Source organism: Orbicella franksi, chromosome 8 (genome assembly GCF_964199315.1).
Source record: "Orbicella franksi chromosome 8, jaOrbFran1.1, whole genome shotgun sequence".
Taxonomy (NCBI): domain Eukaryota; kingdom Metazoa; phylum Cnidaria; class Anthozoa; order Scleractinia; family Merulinidae; genus Orbicella; species Orbicella franksi.
The window spans coordinates 28929744-28948794 of record NC_138152.1 but is presented as its reverse complement, the minus strand read 5'-3'; the positions used below and the strand labels follow the sequence as shown (position 1 = coordinate 28948794).

At 40.0% G+C, this 19051-nt stretch overlaps 2 protein-coding genes and 1 long non-coding RNA gene across 8 annotated transcripts in view; 2 read left to right on the top strand and 1 right to left on the bottom strand.

Annotated features, from left to right (window-relative positions):
* Window positions 1-19051, top strand: part of LOC145496102 (uncharacterized) — a 492363-nt gene that overhangs the window by 386560 nt on the left and 86752 nt on the right. The gene's annotated exons all lie outside the window — the stretch shown is intronic.
* LOC145496156 (uncharacterized) lies at window positions 7428-16133 on the top strand. 2 transcript variants are annotated; one of them, XR_014050524.1, is made up of 5 exons: window positions 7428-7944; window positions 8182-8230; window positions 14047-14105; window positions 14361-14413; window positions 15538-16133. It is a non-coding gene; the product is annotated as an uncharacterized LOC145496156 (long non-coding RNA). The 2 variants fall into 2 exon arrangements; XR_014050523.1 differs by having other exon boundaries at window positions 7428-8230.
* LOC145495753 (uncharacterized) overlaps window positions 16729-19051 on the bottom strand; it is a 6582-nt gene continuing 4259 nt past the window's right edge. Inside the window, exon 2 of the mRNA XM_081475345.1 lies at window positions 16729-19051. This exon is cut by the window's right edge and continues 3916 nt beyond it. Coding sequence (XP_081331471.1) covers window positions 16729-19051 — 2323 coding nt within the window.

Below are 19051 nucleotides of genomic sequence, written 5' to 3'. Positions count from 1 at the left end.
CCTTTTAAATACTATTTTCTTTTTGAGACGTCTCAGTCTGTAAGTCTTAATTTATTGTTATATGTGTGCAAATTTTTATAACAGGAACAGGTGGCTACATTCGATTTTACAGTCGATGGAATTCCGGCGTTCTACTGAGAACCCTGTGACCGATGTCAGTGGACATACCAGTAATTTAACTATCCCAATTGCTTGGAAACTGCAAAGTTACTTTGTCAAGTAGCCGTCCATCAAGTTTGTATGAGCGTGTGACATCAAGCGGGCCCCTCTTTTTGGGCTCTCAGTTCTGACTGATCCCCCCTTCTTTCATCCTAAAAATCAAATGATCCCCCCAAAATCCTACCACCCCTCAGGCGATAAATAATAACCGGTCCCTAACATGAAAGGTTTTTTGGGTTATATAATTCTTAGGAAATGTAAACAAAGTGGCGTTTAGGTCGTGTTCTATTGAGATCAACCGTTTCTGGTTAGTTGGGTTGGTTGAGATTTTTAGTGTTCTATTGGGGGAAAACCTTTTTCGGTTGGTTTGCTTTATCAACTTTTTCAACCAGCCTCAAACCAGGTTAAAACGGTTGAGAAAGCAGTTGCGTGATTATGTCACGTGATTCTAGCTCGTGTAAGGACTATTCCCAGGAGTTACCTTGCTTCAAGCGAACACGGTTGGAAAAGTGTTCTATTGAGAAACGTTAACCATATCAACCCAAACCAGTTGCGGTTGAAACGGTTGATCCCAATAGAGCACGAGCTTAGTCTAACAAGGATTTCGAGTTTCAGGTTCGATGATCGGCAAACTGGTTCAGAAAAAAATTCAAGGCAACGAAGCTTCATTTGGAGGCTTCTAGAATCTAACCAATTGAAGTCATATAAATCCGACAAGCTCTGAAGATCGAGTAGTAAAAGTAACATTATACATGTCTTCATGTCTCTAGAATACTTTCTACCTTCGGGGTGTCTTTCGCGAACAATTCTTACGCGCGTTAGTTTCAATAAATTATAAAACGTCAGTTTAACTGAGGAAACATGTTTCCAGAAACTTTCATAGACTTCAAAGCGCATGCATGTTTCCCAGTTTTGCCATACGGGAATCGAGCAAATTTTAACGGGGCTCCCTAAAGTTTTACGATTGCATGGGCGCTGAGGACGAAAGTTCAAGTAATCTGCGCGCGCTCAAAGGCAAACGTCAGTGTTTCTCGATTTTTATGACGTCAGCATGAGCACAAAAAGCAAAACTGACCGTGAATTTTCTCGCGTTTCCTTCGGTGAATGTTTTAAAAATTTGGCTGAGTTGTAACCACATACAATTCCTACAAAATACCTTATTTTTGTTAAAATATGTCAGAGCTTTCTGATTATTATAGAACAGAGTATTGAGTGGCAGTCGTCCTTGTACATCAACTTTATCGAGTTTGAGAAGGCCTTCGATAGTATCAGTAGAGATGTTTTGTGGAGGTTGTTGCGGCACTACGGGTTGCCTGACAAGATAGTCACCATCATCAGAGTTCTCTATGAGGGTTTCTCCGCACAGGTGGTACACAATGGACAGAAGACTCAACCATTGGATATGAGGACCGGGGTAAGACAAGGCTGCCTGCTATCTCCCTTGCTGTTTCTGGTCGCCCTGGATTGGGTGACGAGGACAGCCTTTGACAGGAAAAGAGGTATTCAGTGGACCTTTACGACATCATTAGAAGATCTTGACTTTGCCGATGATCTGGCCCTACTGTCGCACAGAATACAGGATATGAGGGATAAGACACGAGCCTTGGAGGTACAAAGTGCGAAGGTAGGCCTGAAGATCAATGCCACCAAGACAAAGCTGATGCGTATTGGTACCAAACGTGGTGATTTTGTGTCGGTAGCTGGGAAGCGGGTTGAGGAAGTGGATGAGTTCACATACCTTGGGAGCATTGTAAGCAAGAAGGGAGGCACTGACGAGGACATTCAGGCACGAATTGGAAAGGCAAGACAGGCATTTGCGATGCTGAGACCAATATGGCGATCCACGGCACTAACAACCAAGACCAAGCTGAGAGTCTTTGGGACAAATGTGAAGGCGGTGCTCTTGTATGGTTCTGAAACTTGGAGGCTGACCAAGGGATTGGAGCAGAAGTTGCAAGTGTTTATCAATAAGAGCCTGAGGAACATCTTGCGGATTTGGTGGCCTAGAAAAATCAGCAACAAGGACCTTTGGAGTCAAACAGGGCAACGACCGATAGAGGAAGAGATAAGACAGAGAGCTTGGGGCTGGATCGGCCACACACTGAGGAAACCAGATGGACACGTAGTCAAGAGGGCACTAGAGTGGAACCCACAGGGGAAGCGAATGAGAGGGAGACCCCAAAACAGCTGGAGGCGCACGAGAATGGCAGAGTTGGCGGCGAAGCATGTTACGTGGAATGAGGCAAAAGGCACTGCACAAAATAGGGTTAGGTGGCGCGCGCTAGTTGAGGACCTATGTTCCACTTAGGAACGAAGAGGATTAAGTAAGTAAGTAATGTCAGAGCTAATCTAATATATTTAGAAGAATGACAAATTACAGAATATTGGAAAAACCGTCTGAACAACCTTTACTTTTTCAAAATGTCAGGCAATATCATTTCCATGATGTGGCAAAGTATGAAAAAAATTTAACCGAAGGCAAGTATAAATATTAAGGACTTTAGGCCAAAATGAGGAATATATCTGCCTGTCATTAAATGAGTTGTTACCATGGCAAGAAAAAATTGGCAACCAAAAAATAAGCCTTATTTTAACAGTGCCCATACTGGTAAATCTCTACAGGGAAACCTTTAAGAGAAATTAACTAAGTTTCCTTTTCTAACTCGCGCTCTGTAGCGAGGGGGTTCGTAAATACTCTAGGGAGCCACCTTAACGGAAATCCAAGCATGCGAGCACGAGCAAGCGAGCACTCATCTAATTTTTGCGAACCATTCCAGCAAAGGCCAAATTTTGGCGAGCACTTTTAAATTAAATGGGACCATTAGATACTCCACCTTTTGCCTGCTAAATTCGCTGTTTTTTAGTGACGTAATTTCGCGAAACAAATGGAAATGTTTTTAAACTTTGCCCAAATTTCTCTTGTTGCCTCCCCAGCCCGTACGCCTGTGGGTAAAAGGTTTTAGCTTATATTCACACACAATTTCTTTGTCTCAGCTGGCAAATTCGTTCCTAATAGTTGACTGATTATGCCATTTTTGAAGTGCCTTTTTCCAACATTGAGGAAATACTTTTAATTTTTTTCACCTTAATTGTACCATCTGCATTTTGCCCTCAAGATCGCTGCCTTTGTTCTGTATTCAAATATCTTTGCTAGTTTTCTCGTTTTCTTTTCTAATTGAATATCAATCGCCAGCTGTTTGTTGGCGTTATTACACGCTGAATCAGTTTGCCTCTACACTTTGTTAATTGTCTTCTCCAGTACTTCTTCTTTTCGCAACATTTCAGCCTTTTTTGTTTTCGCATATCTCAGAGTTTGTTCTGTAACTTTTAACTTAACCATTTGCCATAACAAGGAGGCATTTATTGATTTATCATTTTGATATTCCTTCTTAACACCCTGGATGGTTGCCTCGATGTCTTGCGTCTCTAATAGATACGACGTGTTTAATTTTCAAAAGCCCGATTCCCTTGGATTCGTGTGAAGTGCAATTTTAATTGTCATCATCAGTTGTATGATCTGTTTTAAAGCCCGCCGAGACGTCCGTGCGCGTGACGTTATACATTAGTCTCTGACTCACTAAGAAAAAGTCTAATCGACAATGTATTTCGGGTTCCCTTCTGCCCCGAGTGGTACTCTGTGCGACCCGCTTAGTCCCAAACCCGTAGCCTGTTTATGACCAAAATTTTCGATTTTCTCCACCCTACTTATGACCTGACCAAAAATTTGATACCGTATTTGTGACTGTTGCGGCTGACACAGTTGCGCTAAACATAACTTATGAAGGGCTTTTGTTGACGGTCTTATTGATAATGAGGAAAAAGTAGCTTCTTCTAAGACACATACCCAATTCAAGACTAGAGTGAGAGAACCATACCCTATTTATGATCAAAATGGCCAAAATCGGTACCCTATTTATGACCAAAACGGCTGAAAATCCATACCCTTTGGGGCCGCACATATCTATATAGCCCATATAAGGGAGTACCCCTCCCCCCCGTCAAGAGACGACGACTCCTGTTACGAAGAATGCACAGAAACGGCAATACTGGAATAACTGAGTTTATGTTCATTTCTCGTAGGTTTAGAAAAGGTGACCATATCGATTAAAATTGACATAATAGAAGGTAGTAAAAGGTATTTTCGTGAATCGTAACAGGAACGGCGCAGCAGAAGGTCAGGGTGGGAGGGAAGACTTTATCCCCCACAATTTCAAGCAAAAATACCCAAAATAATAATTTTACAAATATCTCCAGACCCCCTACAAGTTAGCCCCTCTGGCGCTCGCCTGTAAGCACCCCCCCCCTTCCTGAATTCAAAATATGTTTCGCCATCCCTGATGGTAAGCCAATTTTTTTCCCGGCGAATTGTGAAATGGCTACTTTTTTCCAGAAGTGTGGCAGCTCTCGTAAGCTTGTAATTGTTTTGTTTGTTAGCAGTTGTTATTGTTTCTGGGGTAATGACATTGTTTCTGTTGTTTGTTGTATTTTTCTCTCAAAGGGTATCAAACCATTCATGTGAGACCTTTCAACACCTGCTAGCCGAGCCCGCTTTGTTTTTATCGTGCATTGTGATTTTTTTAAATTTTAATAAATAAACTAATTCTGTTGCGTACACTTATTACAACGTACTTATTACATAACTGATAAAATGACTTCATTGTGATTGGCTGAGAGCAGGCCAATTTATCGTTAATTCATCATTTGCACTGCGGTCTAAATAAATTAAAGCGCGCGCGTTCAGTTCGCAATTTTCTCAGTCATATAATAAATGAGTAACCGTTGAACTTTTGAGAAATAATTATTTTAAAATCAGCTCCAACGCTCCATCTAATTTAGTATGCAATATTTGAAACTTTATTTTTTAATCGCTTCGGCACTTTTTTGATGTCTATGGAATGATATTGCATTAAAGGGCCTTTTTCTTCAACACTGGGTAGTTTTCTCATTATTTTGCGCTGCGATAGTAATTTGTGAACAGTTTTTTTGCGGGGGCTTGTTTTCGGCCTGATTTTGCTGCTATCAGACGGAAAAAGTTTGCGGCTCGATATTTTTGGTTTAAAGCGAAACTGAAACAAAAGAAATTCATTTTTAAATAGTATTCGGTAACCTCTACTTGGGAGATAAAAATCGGCCGATTTTATTTTTTAGTCGGAAATCATCGGTCGTTTCTTAGGCGCAGGGCCTCTTAAGCAATTAAGAATTTACACTACTCGTGAGATTTAAAAATTCTTTCAAACTCGCCTAAAGACTCGTCCAATTTTGAGAGAATTTTCAATTATCACGAGCAGTGTAAATTGTTAATTGCACTCACATTCATACGATTACCGATACTAATAGAGTTACTTACATTACTTACAGAACTTGTATACGATACAATTATTTGCACCACTTACAATACTAATACTTGCAATAGTTACAATTTAATACGATTACTTGCGCTATTTACAAATCTTGCACAGCAAATAGGTTACTACAGCATGTTTACTTACAATACATGTCAGTAACTTGAATTGTTCATTTTAGCTGATGAAAATATTCATGTATGTACACATGCGCCTTGTTTCTTTTCCTTTTGTTTCCATTTCCTTTTCAGGAGACTAGGCTCAAGTTATCAAGCGATTACAACAACACTAACGGATGCTCCCACTTTTTTTAAAGCGATTGCAGTTGTATTTTCTTCTATTTCATAGATGTGTTTTAAATCTAGTAAGAATTATAGTTTTGGAAAACATTTTTTCTGTCTACATAGCCAAATGTAATATTTAGCATTTACGCAGCAGATGTTAATTTGAAGTTTATGTTTAGAGCTATCTGGCCTTAAGCCCAGCGCTGTATCAGGCTCTAAAGGGTTCCCGTGGCAAGACTGTAGCCATACCTTGTTCAAACTTGTCCAAAACATTTGAGTTTTTGGGCAACCCCAATAGAAATGTGCCAATTTCTCTGTCTCTCTTTCACAGAAAGTGCATTTCTATCTATCGGCAGGTCCAATCTTGTTTCAAAAAGATGTTCGTTGATATTCCTTTATGTAAGAATTTAAAATTGAAGGTCATAAGTTTTGTGCTCTTTGTACATTGAAAAGCCATTTGATAAGCCTCTTTCCTGTTGAGCTCTTGTCTTGTCGTAAGAGCGACATCTTTCTGACACTTTTGTTGGCTTTGTTTAGGTGATTCACTTTTTTTCTGATACAAGCACAAGCGTCCCAAAGTCACGATTCGAGAAATCGATCGAATATTTTAAATGATTTATGTAAGCGTATCGAGTGGGACGTGACTACCCAAAGTACACGGCGTTGTGTTACACAATTTGAGCGTTCTACAAGGCGTTGTATGGAGTTAAAAGTAATCAGGGATAAAAACCCTCAACGAAATAAAATGTTACCTTCTTTTCAATTAAATAAAGAAAATATACTCACCTTGCAAGGTTTCTGTTGTCCATTTGGCCTATTTCATCGTTTTAGGGGGTTTTTGAGATGTTTGTAGCAACTTTCTAAATAAACAAGCCAAAGGACTTTTCTGAAAGTCAAGGACGCGTTTGATACAAGTTTCTTATATACAAGTCTACTTGGTTTTGTACTTTTCAAAAATTTTGTCAAGAAGCATTCATGTTTATTCAGTTTCTCTAAAAGACTGAGTCCGCGAAGTTTCCAGCATGCCAAAATCGACTTAATTTTTTCTATTTTATCTTTGTAATTCAAAGATATAGTTACATCAAGGTCTGTTGACAACCATATCCCTAACGCTCTGGCTTTTTTCTTCGGCCATTTGAACTTCTTTTCAGGACAAAGTTGAAAATCCCAATCCACTATCGCACCAATCCACAAAGCTTCTGTTTTTTGCTGTTAAGTCTGAGGTCGAAAATATTACCGAAAGCCTATTATCTTTAAAGATCCTAGAAAAGATTCTTCCGAGCCGTCTAAAATAAGGATCGTATCATCTGTATATTGGCCGAATTAAGTCTCTTTACCCTTAACGGTTATGCCACGGATTTCTTTCTTTCTTTCTTTCTTTTTTTTTGGCGATCGCACTGGCGAGAACTTCTACGTACAGAGAAAGTGAATAGAGAAGGTGACAGAGGGCAAACTTGCCTAACTCCCTGGCATAGCTGAAATTGCTTGCCCATCCACTGTTTAATATAGTTTAATACAGCTTTGACTATTTCAATAACTTTCTTTTAGCTCGTTCAATAATGGTGGACCGAAACCAAAGCATTTGAAGGTTTTACGAATAAAAGACCACTCCAGAGTCAGGAGTGCTCACCGGAGCCGATATACAAAATATCCGCTCCGCAGGGCTTAGTGCGCTGGCTGGGTTCTTAAGCTTTGGCATGGAACTTGCTGGGAAGCCCGCTTCAAAACAATTGCTTGCTTACTGGTTTATACTCGGAAGCTTATCCTAGCTGGAAAATGCGCATTTCTGGCATGAATCTAGCTGGTAAATTTTAATGTGAGGTTTTCCCTGGTAGACTAGCTCCATTAACAGCCGCCACTCTGGAAAATTAGCCCCGGGAAATTAGCATGCACTCATCAACCGAAGGCATTTCGCGAGAAGAATGGACTCAGGGTGCCGCCTAGTGATATGATCACTTAGGATTCGTCTATCCAGGCATGCGCTGTGTCATATTACACAGCAGTTATATGACCCCTGTGTGACAGCTGAGCCGTCGACTTTGAAAGCGTAAACGTTGCTATTGCAGGCACGGTCACGTCCCAGCCAAAGCTTTTGGCTACAGCGCTCTACAGAGTCGGGAACGGTTTCTTAATAAGAGAGTTGATTTTATTTCAACAAGGTAAGTTTCCTGTGCTTTCTCTTGTCTGTTAGCTGTGTAGTTTCAGACCTACTCTACTATTCTGCATTTGCCGTTATTGTTCTGACCAAGTTGGATAACAATTAATTTTATGTGCTTTATCTTCAGGCATTATCTTCTTGGTGTGCTTTCCGTTTAGACAACCAGATCTTCTTTGTTGTTTAACACATGTCGAAAATTCTTGATTTACTTATTCAGATGTTTACAATTTTGTTTCAGCAATCGTCAGAATCGTTTCGTGTAACGCAGCTAAAGACCATTTACTGAGGTATGTCAGTCTTGTGAGCTGTTGTATGTCTTTCGTGCAATAGTACCGGGAATAGTATCGTCTTTGACAAATGCTTATGCGCGCCGTCTACTTTAGATGTAACATGTTTACTTGTATAGCTAGTAAGCTTATATACACTTAGTATTTAAATTTAAATCAAATTCTAGGCACAAGTATTCTCATCATATCGCGAACATTTCATCTGAGTGTGTGCTTACCATACATCGACAGACAGACAGACCAGGACATTTAAGCAAAAGTCGCGGATTGTAGTTGTTTTGTCTTTCGCTATATCGTTTTTGGGCTATTGATACTGTTATATTTATGATACTGCTATATTTATGGAAAATGGAACAATTCGTTCTGCTCGGAATTTTTAGAATAATGGTAATGTGGCAGAAACTTTAAGAGAACGAAATCTTATTATCTGAACTTATGAGCTGTTGTTTCCTTTGATTTTACACTTCTTCCGAAAAGATATTCCACCGTTCCCTTGGGTGTCCCTGATGTTTTGCTACGAAATTTACGTCTTGAAGTCTCAAGGGTGGAATTCTGTGAGCGACTTTCGTGCTTCGTTTCTATGATTTCCAATCAGGTTATTCTTAGTTTAATAGCGCGCGCGAATATACGTATGTATATTTTATTTGTATGAGTTCGGCTTGAACGCGTCCCAAGCAAGGAGACAAACAAGGTTTTATACGTAGCTTAACATTCCGCTGTTTCTACATTCACAAAGCTTGTTTTAAGAAAAAGGTAACTTGGATTTCCAGGGTTACAAACGATGCAATTTTTTGGCGTTTGTATTTTCGTGCAACTTTGACGCAAATCCCGAAAGAACTGTATCGCGATGCAAAGCAGCGAAATTTTATCGCGTGTGCCATAGTTTCTTCAGCGGCGCGTGACGCCAGAATAACAGTTCATTTTTTTAAGGCTTGCCAGAAGTCGACTCTTTCTTGAAGCGGAACAAGTGCAACTGCGAGAAGTCTTCTCGTTCCGCCAACACGCACGAGTTGAAATTTAATTTATTTAACATTGGCGCGAAAATATGGTTGCCCACCGATGACCAGATATGATGACCTTGCCTCGAAAAAACACTCTCTCAGGCCACTCCTTCCTAAATACGAAATAACTGAAGCATGTTTGATTAACATGATACCGGGTTAACTTTCATACTAGTACGAACGAAGGGCGCTAAAAAATCCCCAAATTTTGAATTAGGGTAGGTGCTGTGGTCTTGCAAATGTTTATGAAACATATGGGTCGACTTGAGATGAAGATGAAGTTAAGATGAAGAAAAAAAAATACTTTTAGCCTTCGAAAAGGCTCCCGGCGAGGACAGAAAAAAAAATTTGGCGAGCGCGAAACAGAATAATTCGGAGAGTGAAGCGATCGGGGCGGGACAGGGTAGCCTGTAGACTTATATTTTTGATGTGCCTATCCGCCGTTTGTGTTAAGCCTGCAACAAATCAATCAATGAGGTAATTAGACCTGTCAAGAAGCTACATTTTCTGTACTGGCAAACAGATCTAATCGACTTAATCATTCAGCCAGGCCCGGCGTAAGTAACATGTTCACGGAACATTTCAAATTTTGTCCCTCCAGAGCCAATATTTAGAGAGCTTAAAACATATTTTGCAATACCGAAGTGAGCCTAAAGAAATTATTAGCAAATGATAGAGGTGTCGAACTCTGCTAAGCGACATGTAGATAACAGCGGAAAGTCCGGAAACCACGCCCTTGACCACTTGGGAAAAGTTTTCATCTTTGCCGGCTAAAAAACCACAAAAATTTGAAACCGCAACGGGAAAGGAAAACTTTTAGACAGAAACGGAGGGTCGCACTAGTGGGAGATAATTGTCAGTACCAAATTTCAAATTTATTTGCTTGGCAATGTCATCCCAAGCTTTGCGGGCTTGACTGCTGTTGATGCGATCGAAATTCTCGGCTCACAGGTTGAATAGCATTTTTTCTTCGTCATCTGACCATCTTACAGAAGATCGTTTTCCAGTATCTACGGGTTCAGGATCAGGAGACGATTGGGAAGACGAAGATGACGACGTTTGTGAAGCGCTTGCTTGCATGGACCTGGTCGGTAGAGCGCTTTCCTGCGCAATGCTCGCATGTGAAGTGCTCGGTTGCGTTCCCCTTCCAGTCATATCATTGTAGACGGGAGCATACTGCGGGTATTCCATGCTGTCGCCGTAAAAAGTTTGTAAACCTCGTTTTTCATGTTACGCTGACAAGCGTTCACAGTTACCGCTGTGATTCCCATTGTTTGGCTCGACTTTTCGAAAATCTGCCTGCCCCACCCAAGCACTACGGCGTCTTTGATGTTTTGCCGATTCGCAAAGTTTTTGCCAAAGCGAAAAACCTGCGGTCGCTCTAGGCAAAGGCCCGCGATGACAGATTTCCACCGCAAAGTAAACAAATTCTGGCAAAGATTTCCCAAGTGCGACCCATACCTATAGCACAGTCAGACGGCTCCACTCTACTTAAAATTCCTCCTCATAACAGAGCATTTTGTTCTTGTTAGGCAGCACAATCAGTATCAAACTTGCTATTAATTGCCCTTAAAATAAAGACGTTTTGATCGTAATATCAGTCTCAATGCGTTTACGTAATTTCAATGTGGTATTCTATAAAAAAGGCTTTACAGAAAAAGAGACTCTAGCTCTCCATATTTTGCGACTCCGTTTCAACTGGCCTCTTTGGAGCATTCTTTGTTTCTGTAGGGAATCAAGAAATGATGCCGCCTCGAACAATCGCGGTGTTGAAGGAAACATGAGAGGCACACCATTGGCTACCGAGCTCACAGTTCACAGCACGAGGAAAAGGGTTTGCAAAAATTAATGAGCTAGTTACTTCTAACCATATCTTTGTTAACTAATAGAGAAAAAAACGTTTGTGAACTATTTAGTGGTTGTTTAATGCTTAAAGACCACATGCTGAATGGTATACAGGAAGTGAGTTAACCGCTTTCTCACTAACCGAAAGTGTCCCGTGACAGAGCCTGCCAACAAAAATGAAGTTACCTCTTTAACGGCTCATCGTAAGCTAATTTTAAGTGATCTCGTTGGAGGCTTCAACACATGGAAGGTTGTGCCGCGAAAGTATTTGTTATCTCTGAAGGGAGGTTTGGAAACACCAAAAGATTATATTACTTGTAGACGACTGCTGGTAATTTTCCCAAATTATCCCAGAATCCTGATGTCTTTTCGAGAAATTCGGAGGTATTTCCACTTAGTCCCAACACGGTTATGAACAAGTGTTTGATCTCAAAAGACTTTCCTAAACTGGCGAAAACACGTCAGCTAATTAGGAGAAAAGAGTTGTCCGTCAAAATGCAATAAAGTAAGCTTAATGGAGATAAATTTTGCTTGAAAGATATGAAAACCTAACTTAATATTTAGAGAAGTGTTTGCGATTTCGCAAGGGAGTCCAAACTTCTTCTGAACAACTTAACTTAATTTAGAGAAGTGATGGTGATCTCGCAAGGGATTCCAAAACTTCGTAACATCTTAACTTACTTTAGAAAAGTGTTTGTGATCTCGCAAGGGATTCCAAAACTTCTTCTAAACATCTTAACTTATTTTAGAGAAGTGTTTGTGATCTCGCAAGGGATTCCAAAACTTCGTAACATCTTAACTTACTTTAGAAAAGTGTTTGTGATCTCGCAAGGGATTCCAAAACTTCTTCTAAACATCTTAACTTATTTTAGAGAAGTGTTTGTGATCTCGCAAGGGATTCCAAAACTTCGTAACATCTTTACTTACTTTAGAAAAGTGTTTGTGATCTCGCAAGGGATTCCAAAACTTCTTCTAAACATCTTAACTTATTTCAGAGAAGTGTTTGTGATCTCGCAAGGGATTCCAAACCTTCGTAACATCTTTACTTACTTTAGAAAAGTGGTTGTGATCTCGCAAGGGATTCCAAAACTTCTTCTAAACATCTTAACTTATTTTAGAGAAGTGTTTGTGATCTCGCAAGGGATTCCAAAACTTCGTAACATCTTAACTTACTTTAGAAAAGTGTTTGTGATCTCGCAAGGGATTCCAAAACTTCTTCTAAACATCTTAACTTATTTTAGAGAAGTGTTTGTGATCTCGCAAGGGATTCCAAAACTTCGTAACATCTTAACTTACTTTAGAAAAGTGTTTGTGATCTCGCAAGGGATTCCAAAACTTCTTCTAAACATCTTAACTTATTTTAGAGAAGTGTTTGTGATCTCGCAAGGGATTCCAAAACTTCGTAACATCTTAACTTACTTTAGAAAAGTGTTTGTGATCTCGCAAGGGATTCCAAAACTTCTTCTAAACATCTTAACTTATTTTAGAGAAGTGTTTGTGATCTCACAAGGGACCCCAAAACTTCGTAACATCTTAACTTACTTTAGAAAAGTGTTTGTGATCTCGCAAGGGATTCCAAAACTTCTTCTAAACATCTTAACTTATTTTAGAGAAGTGTTTGTGATCTCGCAAGGGATTCCAAAACTTCGTAACATCTTAACTTACTTTAGAAAAGTGTTTGTGATCTCGCAAGGGATTCCAAAACTTCTTCTAAACATCTTAACTTATTTTAGAGAAGTGTTTGTGATCTCGCAAGGGATTCCAAAACTTCGTAACATCTTTACTTACTTTAGAAAAGTGTTTGTGATCTCGCAAGGGATTCCAAAACTTCTTCTAAACATCTTAACTTATTTCAGAGAAGTGTTTGTGATCTCGCAAGGGATTCCAAACCTTCGTAACATCTTTACTTACTTTAGAAAAGTGGTTGTGATCTCGCAAGGGATTCCAAAACTTCTTCTAAACATCTTAACTTATTTTAGAGAAGTGTTTGTGATCTCGCAAGGGATTCCAAAACTTCGTAACATCTTAACTTACTTTAGAAAAGTGTTTGTGATCTCGCAAGGGATTCCAAAACTTCTTCTAAACATCTTAACTTATTTTAGAGAAGTGTTTGTGATCTCGCAAGGGATTCCAAAACTTCGTAACATCTTAACTTACTTTAGAAAAGTGTTTGTGATCTCGCAAGGGATTCCAAAACTTCTTCTAAACATCTTAACTTATTTTAGAGAAGTGTTTGTGATCTCACAAGGGATTCCAAAACTTCGTAACATCTTTACTTACTTTAGAAAAGTGTTTGTGATCTCGCAAGGGATTCCAAAACTTCTTCTAAACATCTTAACTTATTTTAGAGAAGTGTTTGTGATCTCACAAGGGATTCCAAAACTTCGTAACATCTTAACTTACTTTAGAAAAGTGTTTGTGATCTCGTAAGGGATTCCAAAACTTCTTCTAAACATCTTAACTTATTTTAGAGAAGTGTTTGTGATCTCGCAAGGGATTCTAAAACTTCGTAACATCTTAACTTACTTTATAAAAGTGTGATCTCGCAAGGGATTCCAAAACTTCTTTTGAACATCTTAACTTATATTAGAGAAGTGTTTGTGATCTCGCAAGGGATTCCAAAACTCCTTCAGTTTATTTAACTAGATGAATGCTGTAACAAGGTTTTCGAAAACTGCAGAAAAATAAAAGAAATTCACTACCTATACTAAGAGAAATACTTCAAAACTCTCTTTGGTTCTCCTGAAGGTTCCTTGAACATCGTAGTTTGTTATTCAACTGTATGAGTGTTTTTTCATTTATGAAAGTTTCCTAATCATTGAAGGGTTTACAAAGATTTTACTTAGAAGAAGTGCAGTTACATATAGGTTATTTTAAACAATTATACCCATTTACGTGAAGTGTTATAATTTACGACTGTTCTTCGAGATTGTATTTTATTGTGTTCACATGATCTAAGTTTCTCTGCAGGTTCTAGAGTGGAACGTGGAGTACTTTGTTGGTGTTTTGCTGAACAAATTGCATTTCAGGTATGATATAGGCTTTCCTGCATTTTGAAAAGGGAAAAAAGGGCCTCGCGTCCATATAGAGGTGTTTTTTTAACAGTTAGACACGAGTGTTTTAGTGAAGGAAAGAGTGTTTTTTTTAGTTTTATTAGGCAATTTCAAAGATAAAGGTACAAAACTGTCAATTTTTCCTTTTGAAGGTCAAAAAAGTCAATACCATTTTTCAAGATAAAGATCAACGCGCGCATGCTAAATGTTGTTCCTTTCCTTTTTACACAGGTTGAAACAGAGAGTTGACTGTGAGACCATTTTGCGTCAACACTGTAATTCAGGTAGGTAATTCACCTCATATAATAACGTTAAGGACTGCAAAAAGATTCTAAGGAAAGCTCTTTTTAACAGCTCAGTCTCACGAAAATAAGTAGACATATGGTCAGCTGCATATTACTAATTTCTGGTAGAAATGCTAGCGTCGGACGTGGTGATGGTTGTTGAGCATCTGACATAAGCAGTTAGAAGAAGTGTTATGCAAATGAAACTGGAATTATGCAGTTTACAGGCTTCGAGGTCAAGATAGTGCCTTCCTGGCAAACGTTTTGTTTAGTAAAGCATATTAAATAATTAGTAGCGCTTAAATCAGATATAATTAATCAGTAGCAAGATTCAGTTTTCTGTCAGAAACTCGAAAGCCTCCAGTAGAAAAGATCCAATGCAAAAATAGCAGCCTAAATGTATGTCGCCCAGAAGAAACACTTCCCTAAAGGAATTAAAACTATTTACCTTGAAGATTAGGACAAAATAAATCACTGTGTCGAGTTTTAAGGCTATCTTCTTCTCTAATTGGAGATCACAATTACATATACGTTATCAAAAAAGTGAAAACGAGGCTATGTAGGCCAGAGTCGTTTTATTCCCTTATAATCCGTTAAATAAGTCTATACTTTGTAACCTTTAAACCAAAAAACGCCAAAGCGTTTTTAGTATTTTGTTCCATTTGCTTTTTTAGTGTGACCACGTTATAAGAAACGTGACCAGACAACAGAAGGCATTGGTAGCCATTTTTGCATATGGTCAGTTAGAAAAATAGACCGTTAGATGATGTTGTAGCTTCCTAGAGGGACGCTGTTTCGGGCAAGAATGCACTTTCTTTAGTGTATCTGCTAACGAGGATTAGGATGTTTTGGATTATAGATTCTGGGTACGATTTCTCACAAGTGCCGCCAACACTTGACTCGGAGCTGCAGTTGGGATTATAAGAAGATATATGGTCTTTCATATATTCACTTGTAGTTGGGACTATGGTTGAAGGGGCAGGCGCACCAGAGCAGTTTTGTTTTCTCACAATTCTTTCAAAATTTGCAAACGAATGAACTATTAATATTGCTCTGGCCCGAGAATGAAAACTAGTTCAAAATGTCTGCTGGTTTTTCTCAATGTTGAGTTTTTCTATTTGTAGCTAGCAAGGGGTTATTAATACAGTCTGGATTATAGATTCTGAGGAACAGGTACGATTTCTCATAAGTGCCACCAATACTTAAAGATATACTCGGGGCTGTCAAAAAGTTATGTCGTTAAGTTTGAAGGGGGCAGGTACACCAGAGCAGTTTAAAAACTGGAATGTGTGAGCTCGAGGTTCATTTCCAGCCCTTGTTCCTCCCATTATGGACTGAGAGGAAAAATTCAATTACAATTTGTAAATTAGTAGAGCTAACTCTAAGTATTGAACAGATCCGAGCATAAAATCCACTATAGTACATTTGAAATTATCTGCCAGTTTCAAAAGGTAACTAAGGCAGTCTGAACCTGGGTCCGTTGCGGTATTGGTTTCCTAAAAACGCTGACAACCCTAAACAGCAGTGGCAGTTAAGCAATTAATTTATCGTAAGTTTTCATTTTCTAGGTATTGCTCATTTTATGGCAAAATAAATGGTTTCTATAGATTTTTTACAACAAACATCTAATTCTATTGGATTTTACTTTTTTTTAATGCATGCTACATCTCCATTGAAGGCTGTATACATTTGGAAGAAAAAATGCAATCTACTTTGCATTTTTCATTAACAGCTGAATGGAGCAATGAGTTCTTGTAGTCTTTGTGGCCTTGGACACAGTTCAATTATGATACATTCAGCGACAATTGTTTTGCGGAGGGCTATAAATTACCGCTAGATGAATTATTGCATGGATGGAGAACTGTCCTAATCTTACTGCCATTCGATGACAATTGTAGTGTTTCCTTTTTGAGGTAAGTAAAATTTTTGTTTTTTCATGTTCACTAGTTAATTTAGTCATAATTGATTAATTAATTAATTAATTATAATTAATTAATTGATTAATTATAACTGAGTCAAATTAATTAATTGATTAATTAATTAGATTCAACGGAATTTTAATTTAATTAACTCAATTAATTAAATTAAACTTGAATTAAAAAAGTTATTTATACTCTTCCTGACTGGCGCAAAAAGTAATGTAAAACTTCCTGGGAAAACCAGCGTTTCTTAAATTGTGCTGGCTGGGAAAAAGCATCCCCCAAACGGTTCCTGGCTGGCAACTTCATTTAGCTATCTTCTACTAGCTGGCGGTGCGGAGCGGATATTATTTTCCCACGGTTGTTAACTATTAACCATTTATCTCTTATTGGATGTCAATTAATACTTTCGAGCAACAACAAGTCAATTTTAAAATTTTTCCCGTTGAGCGCTCCTGATTGAGATTCATCTCCTTCAACAAGAAGACAAAGCTTGTCAATCGGTCTCTCGAGAACTGTTGACTTGACAGCTACTTTGGCGCGTCGAACAAACCCTTTCTTATCGGGAAGGACTTCGACGATTCTTCCAAGGGGCCACGAATTACGATGGGAATTCTCGACAGAAACCAGGACGACATCTCCAACGGCTAAATTTCTGCGTGGTCGTAGCCATTTTTGTCTGCCTTGAAGTAACGGCAGATACTCCTTTGACCATCTTTTCCAGAAGATATCTGCCAAATACTGCACTTGCCTCCATCTGCGGCGTGAGAGCTGATCCTCTCTTCTAAACAGCCCTGGTGGCATTGGTGACTCCGAGCGCAAAAGCAGCAAATGATTGGGCGTCGAAGGCTCCAGATCTTGGGGGTCACTAGAGACTGTCGTGATTGGACGGCCATTCATAATGCTCTCCACCTCGCACATTAAAGTAACCAGGCCTTCGTCGTCGGTAGTCTGCTCTCGGAGCAGCGCCTGAAGTATCTTTCGAGTCGTACGAATACATCGTTCCCAAACACCTCCGAAGTGCGAGCCATAAGGGGGATTGAAGGACCACTTGACATTTCTTTGCAACAGGTTTTCGTGGATTTTCTCTTGATTCCAGGCGTTGATGGATTCACGGAGCTCTTTCTCACCGCTTGAAAAGTTGGTGCCATTGTCTGAACGGATCTCTTTGACTTGGCCTCTTCTCGCTATGAACCTTCTCAGTGCCAACAGAAAGGAATCGGTGTCCAAACTGTGCGAGACTTCAATGTGCACTGCACGAATGGCCAAACACGTGAAAATAACTCCGTATCTCTTTACAAGGCTTCGCCCACGCTTTACTTGAAAGGGACCAAAGTAGTCGACACCGACAGACGTAAAGGGCGGCTGATCTGGAGTAAGACGATCCACAGGAAGGTCAGCCATTTTCTGCTCGCAAACTGGACGTTGGCGACGCCGACAACTTACGCACTTTGATAGGACTCTCCTAATGGCAGAGCTTGCCTTAACGATCCAAAATTTTTCGCGCAAGAGACTTAGCACGTACTCTCTTCCAGAGTGTCCAGATATCAGGTGACAGTGCTCGATTATTAGGGTGGACACATGATCACTCTTTGGTAAGATGATCTGATGCTTGGAATCAAAGGATGCTGGGGCTAAACCAAGTCTCCCACCAACACGTAATAGACCATCAACAAGGACTGGGTCAAGACTCCGAAGACCGCTGGTTTTCTTGACATGTGCCACATCAACTCCGGACTTTGTAAGTGATTGGAGCTCTTCAGGGAAATAATGCAACTGGACACACTTCAGTATCTCTAATTCTGCTGCCCTCATTTCTTCCGTGTTGATGCGCCGCCAAGGAGCGTTTGAGGAGGATATTGCTAACTTCTTGCGTGTACTTGCCAATCGCAAATTCTCGCGGTACCGTAAGAACCAAGCAATTGATTTCTTGAGGCGATGCCAGGAAGACGTTCTTCGAAAGTACTCCACTACAAGACAAAAGGGCACAGCCACTGACGTCGCGCTAACATTAACGTCCACCTTCACCTCTGGATCGCCGTCTGGAATACTGCCCAGTGACGAAGGACCCTGTGGCCACTGCTCCTTTTGCTCCCAGAGAAACGCCGGCCCCTTTATCCAGCGGTCAGAACTAAGAAGAGCTTCCGCCGATAACCCCCTGGAAAGGTCATCACCTGGATTCAGGTCTCCCCTCACATGCCTCCACTGATCTGGATCCGAACCGTCTCGAATGATTGCGATACGATTAGCCACGAATGTGTGGAACCGCTTGGTTTCGTTCCTGACGTAGCGCAACACTGATGTGCTGTCCGTCCAGAAAACAGATTTCTCGGTTAGTGGCAAGTCCAGCTCTCTCTTCAGAACTGTATCCAACTGCACTGAGACTACTGCGGCTGAAAGCTCCAAACGAGGAATTGTAACTTGTTTGAGAGGCACAAGACGTGACTTCCCCTGGAGGATTGTGCAGTGAATTCCACCATTACCATCAGACAGGCGGAGATACGAGACCGATCCAAAACCAATTTCAGAGGCGTCCGAAAAGTGATGCAGCTGACTGGACACGATGTTACCAAAGTTGGCGGGTTTAAGGCAGCGTTCGATTGTAAACTGTGACAACTTAGGAAGGTCTGTTAGCCATCTCTGCCAACGCACGCTATACTCTGTAGGTATTTCGTCGTCCCAACTCAACTTAATTCGGCATAGGTCCCGGAGAATCTTC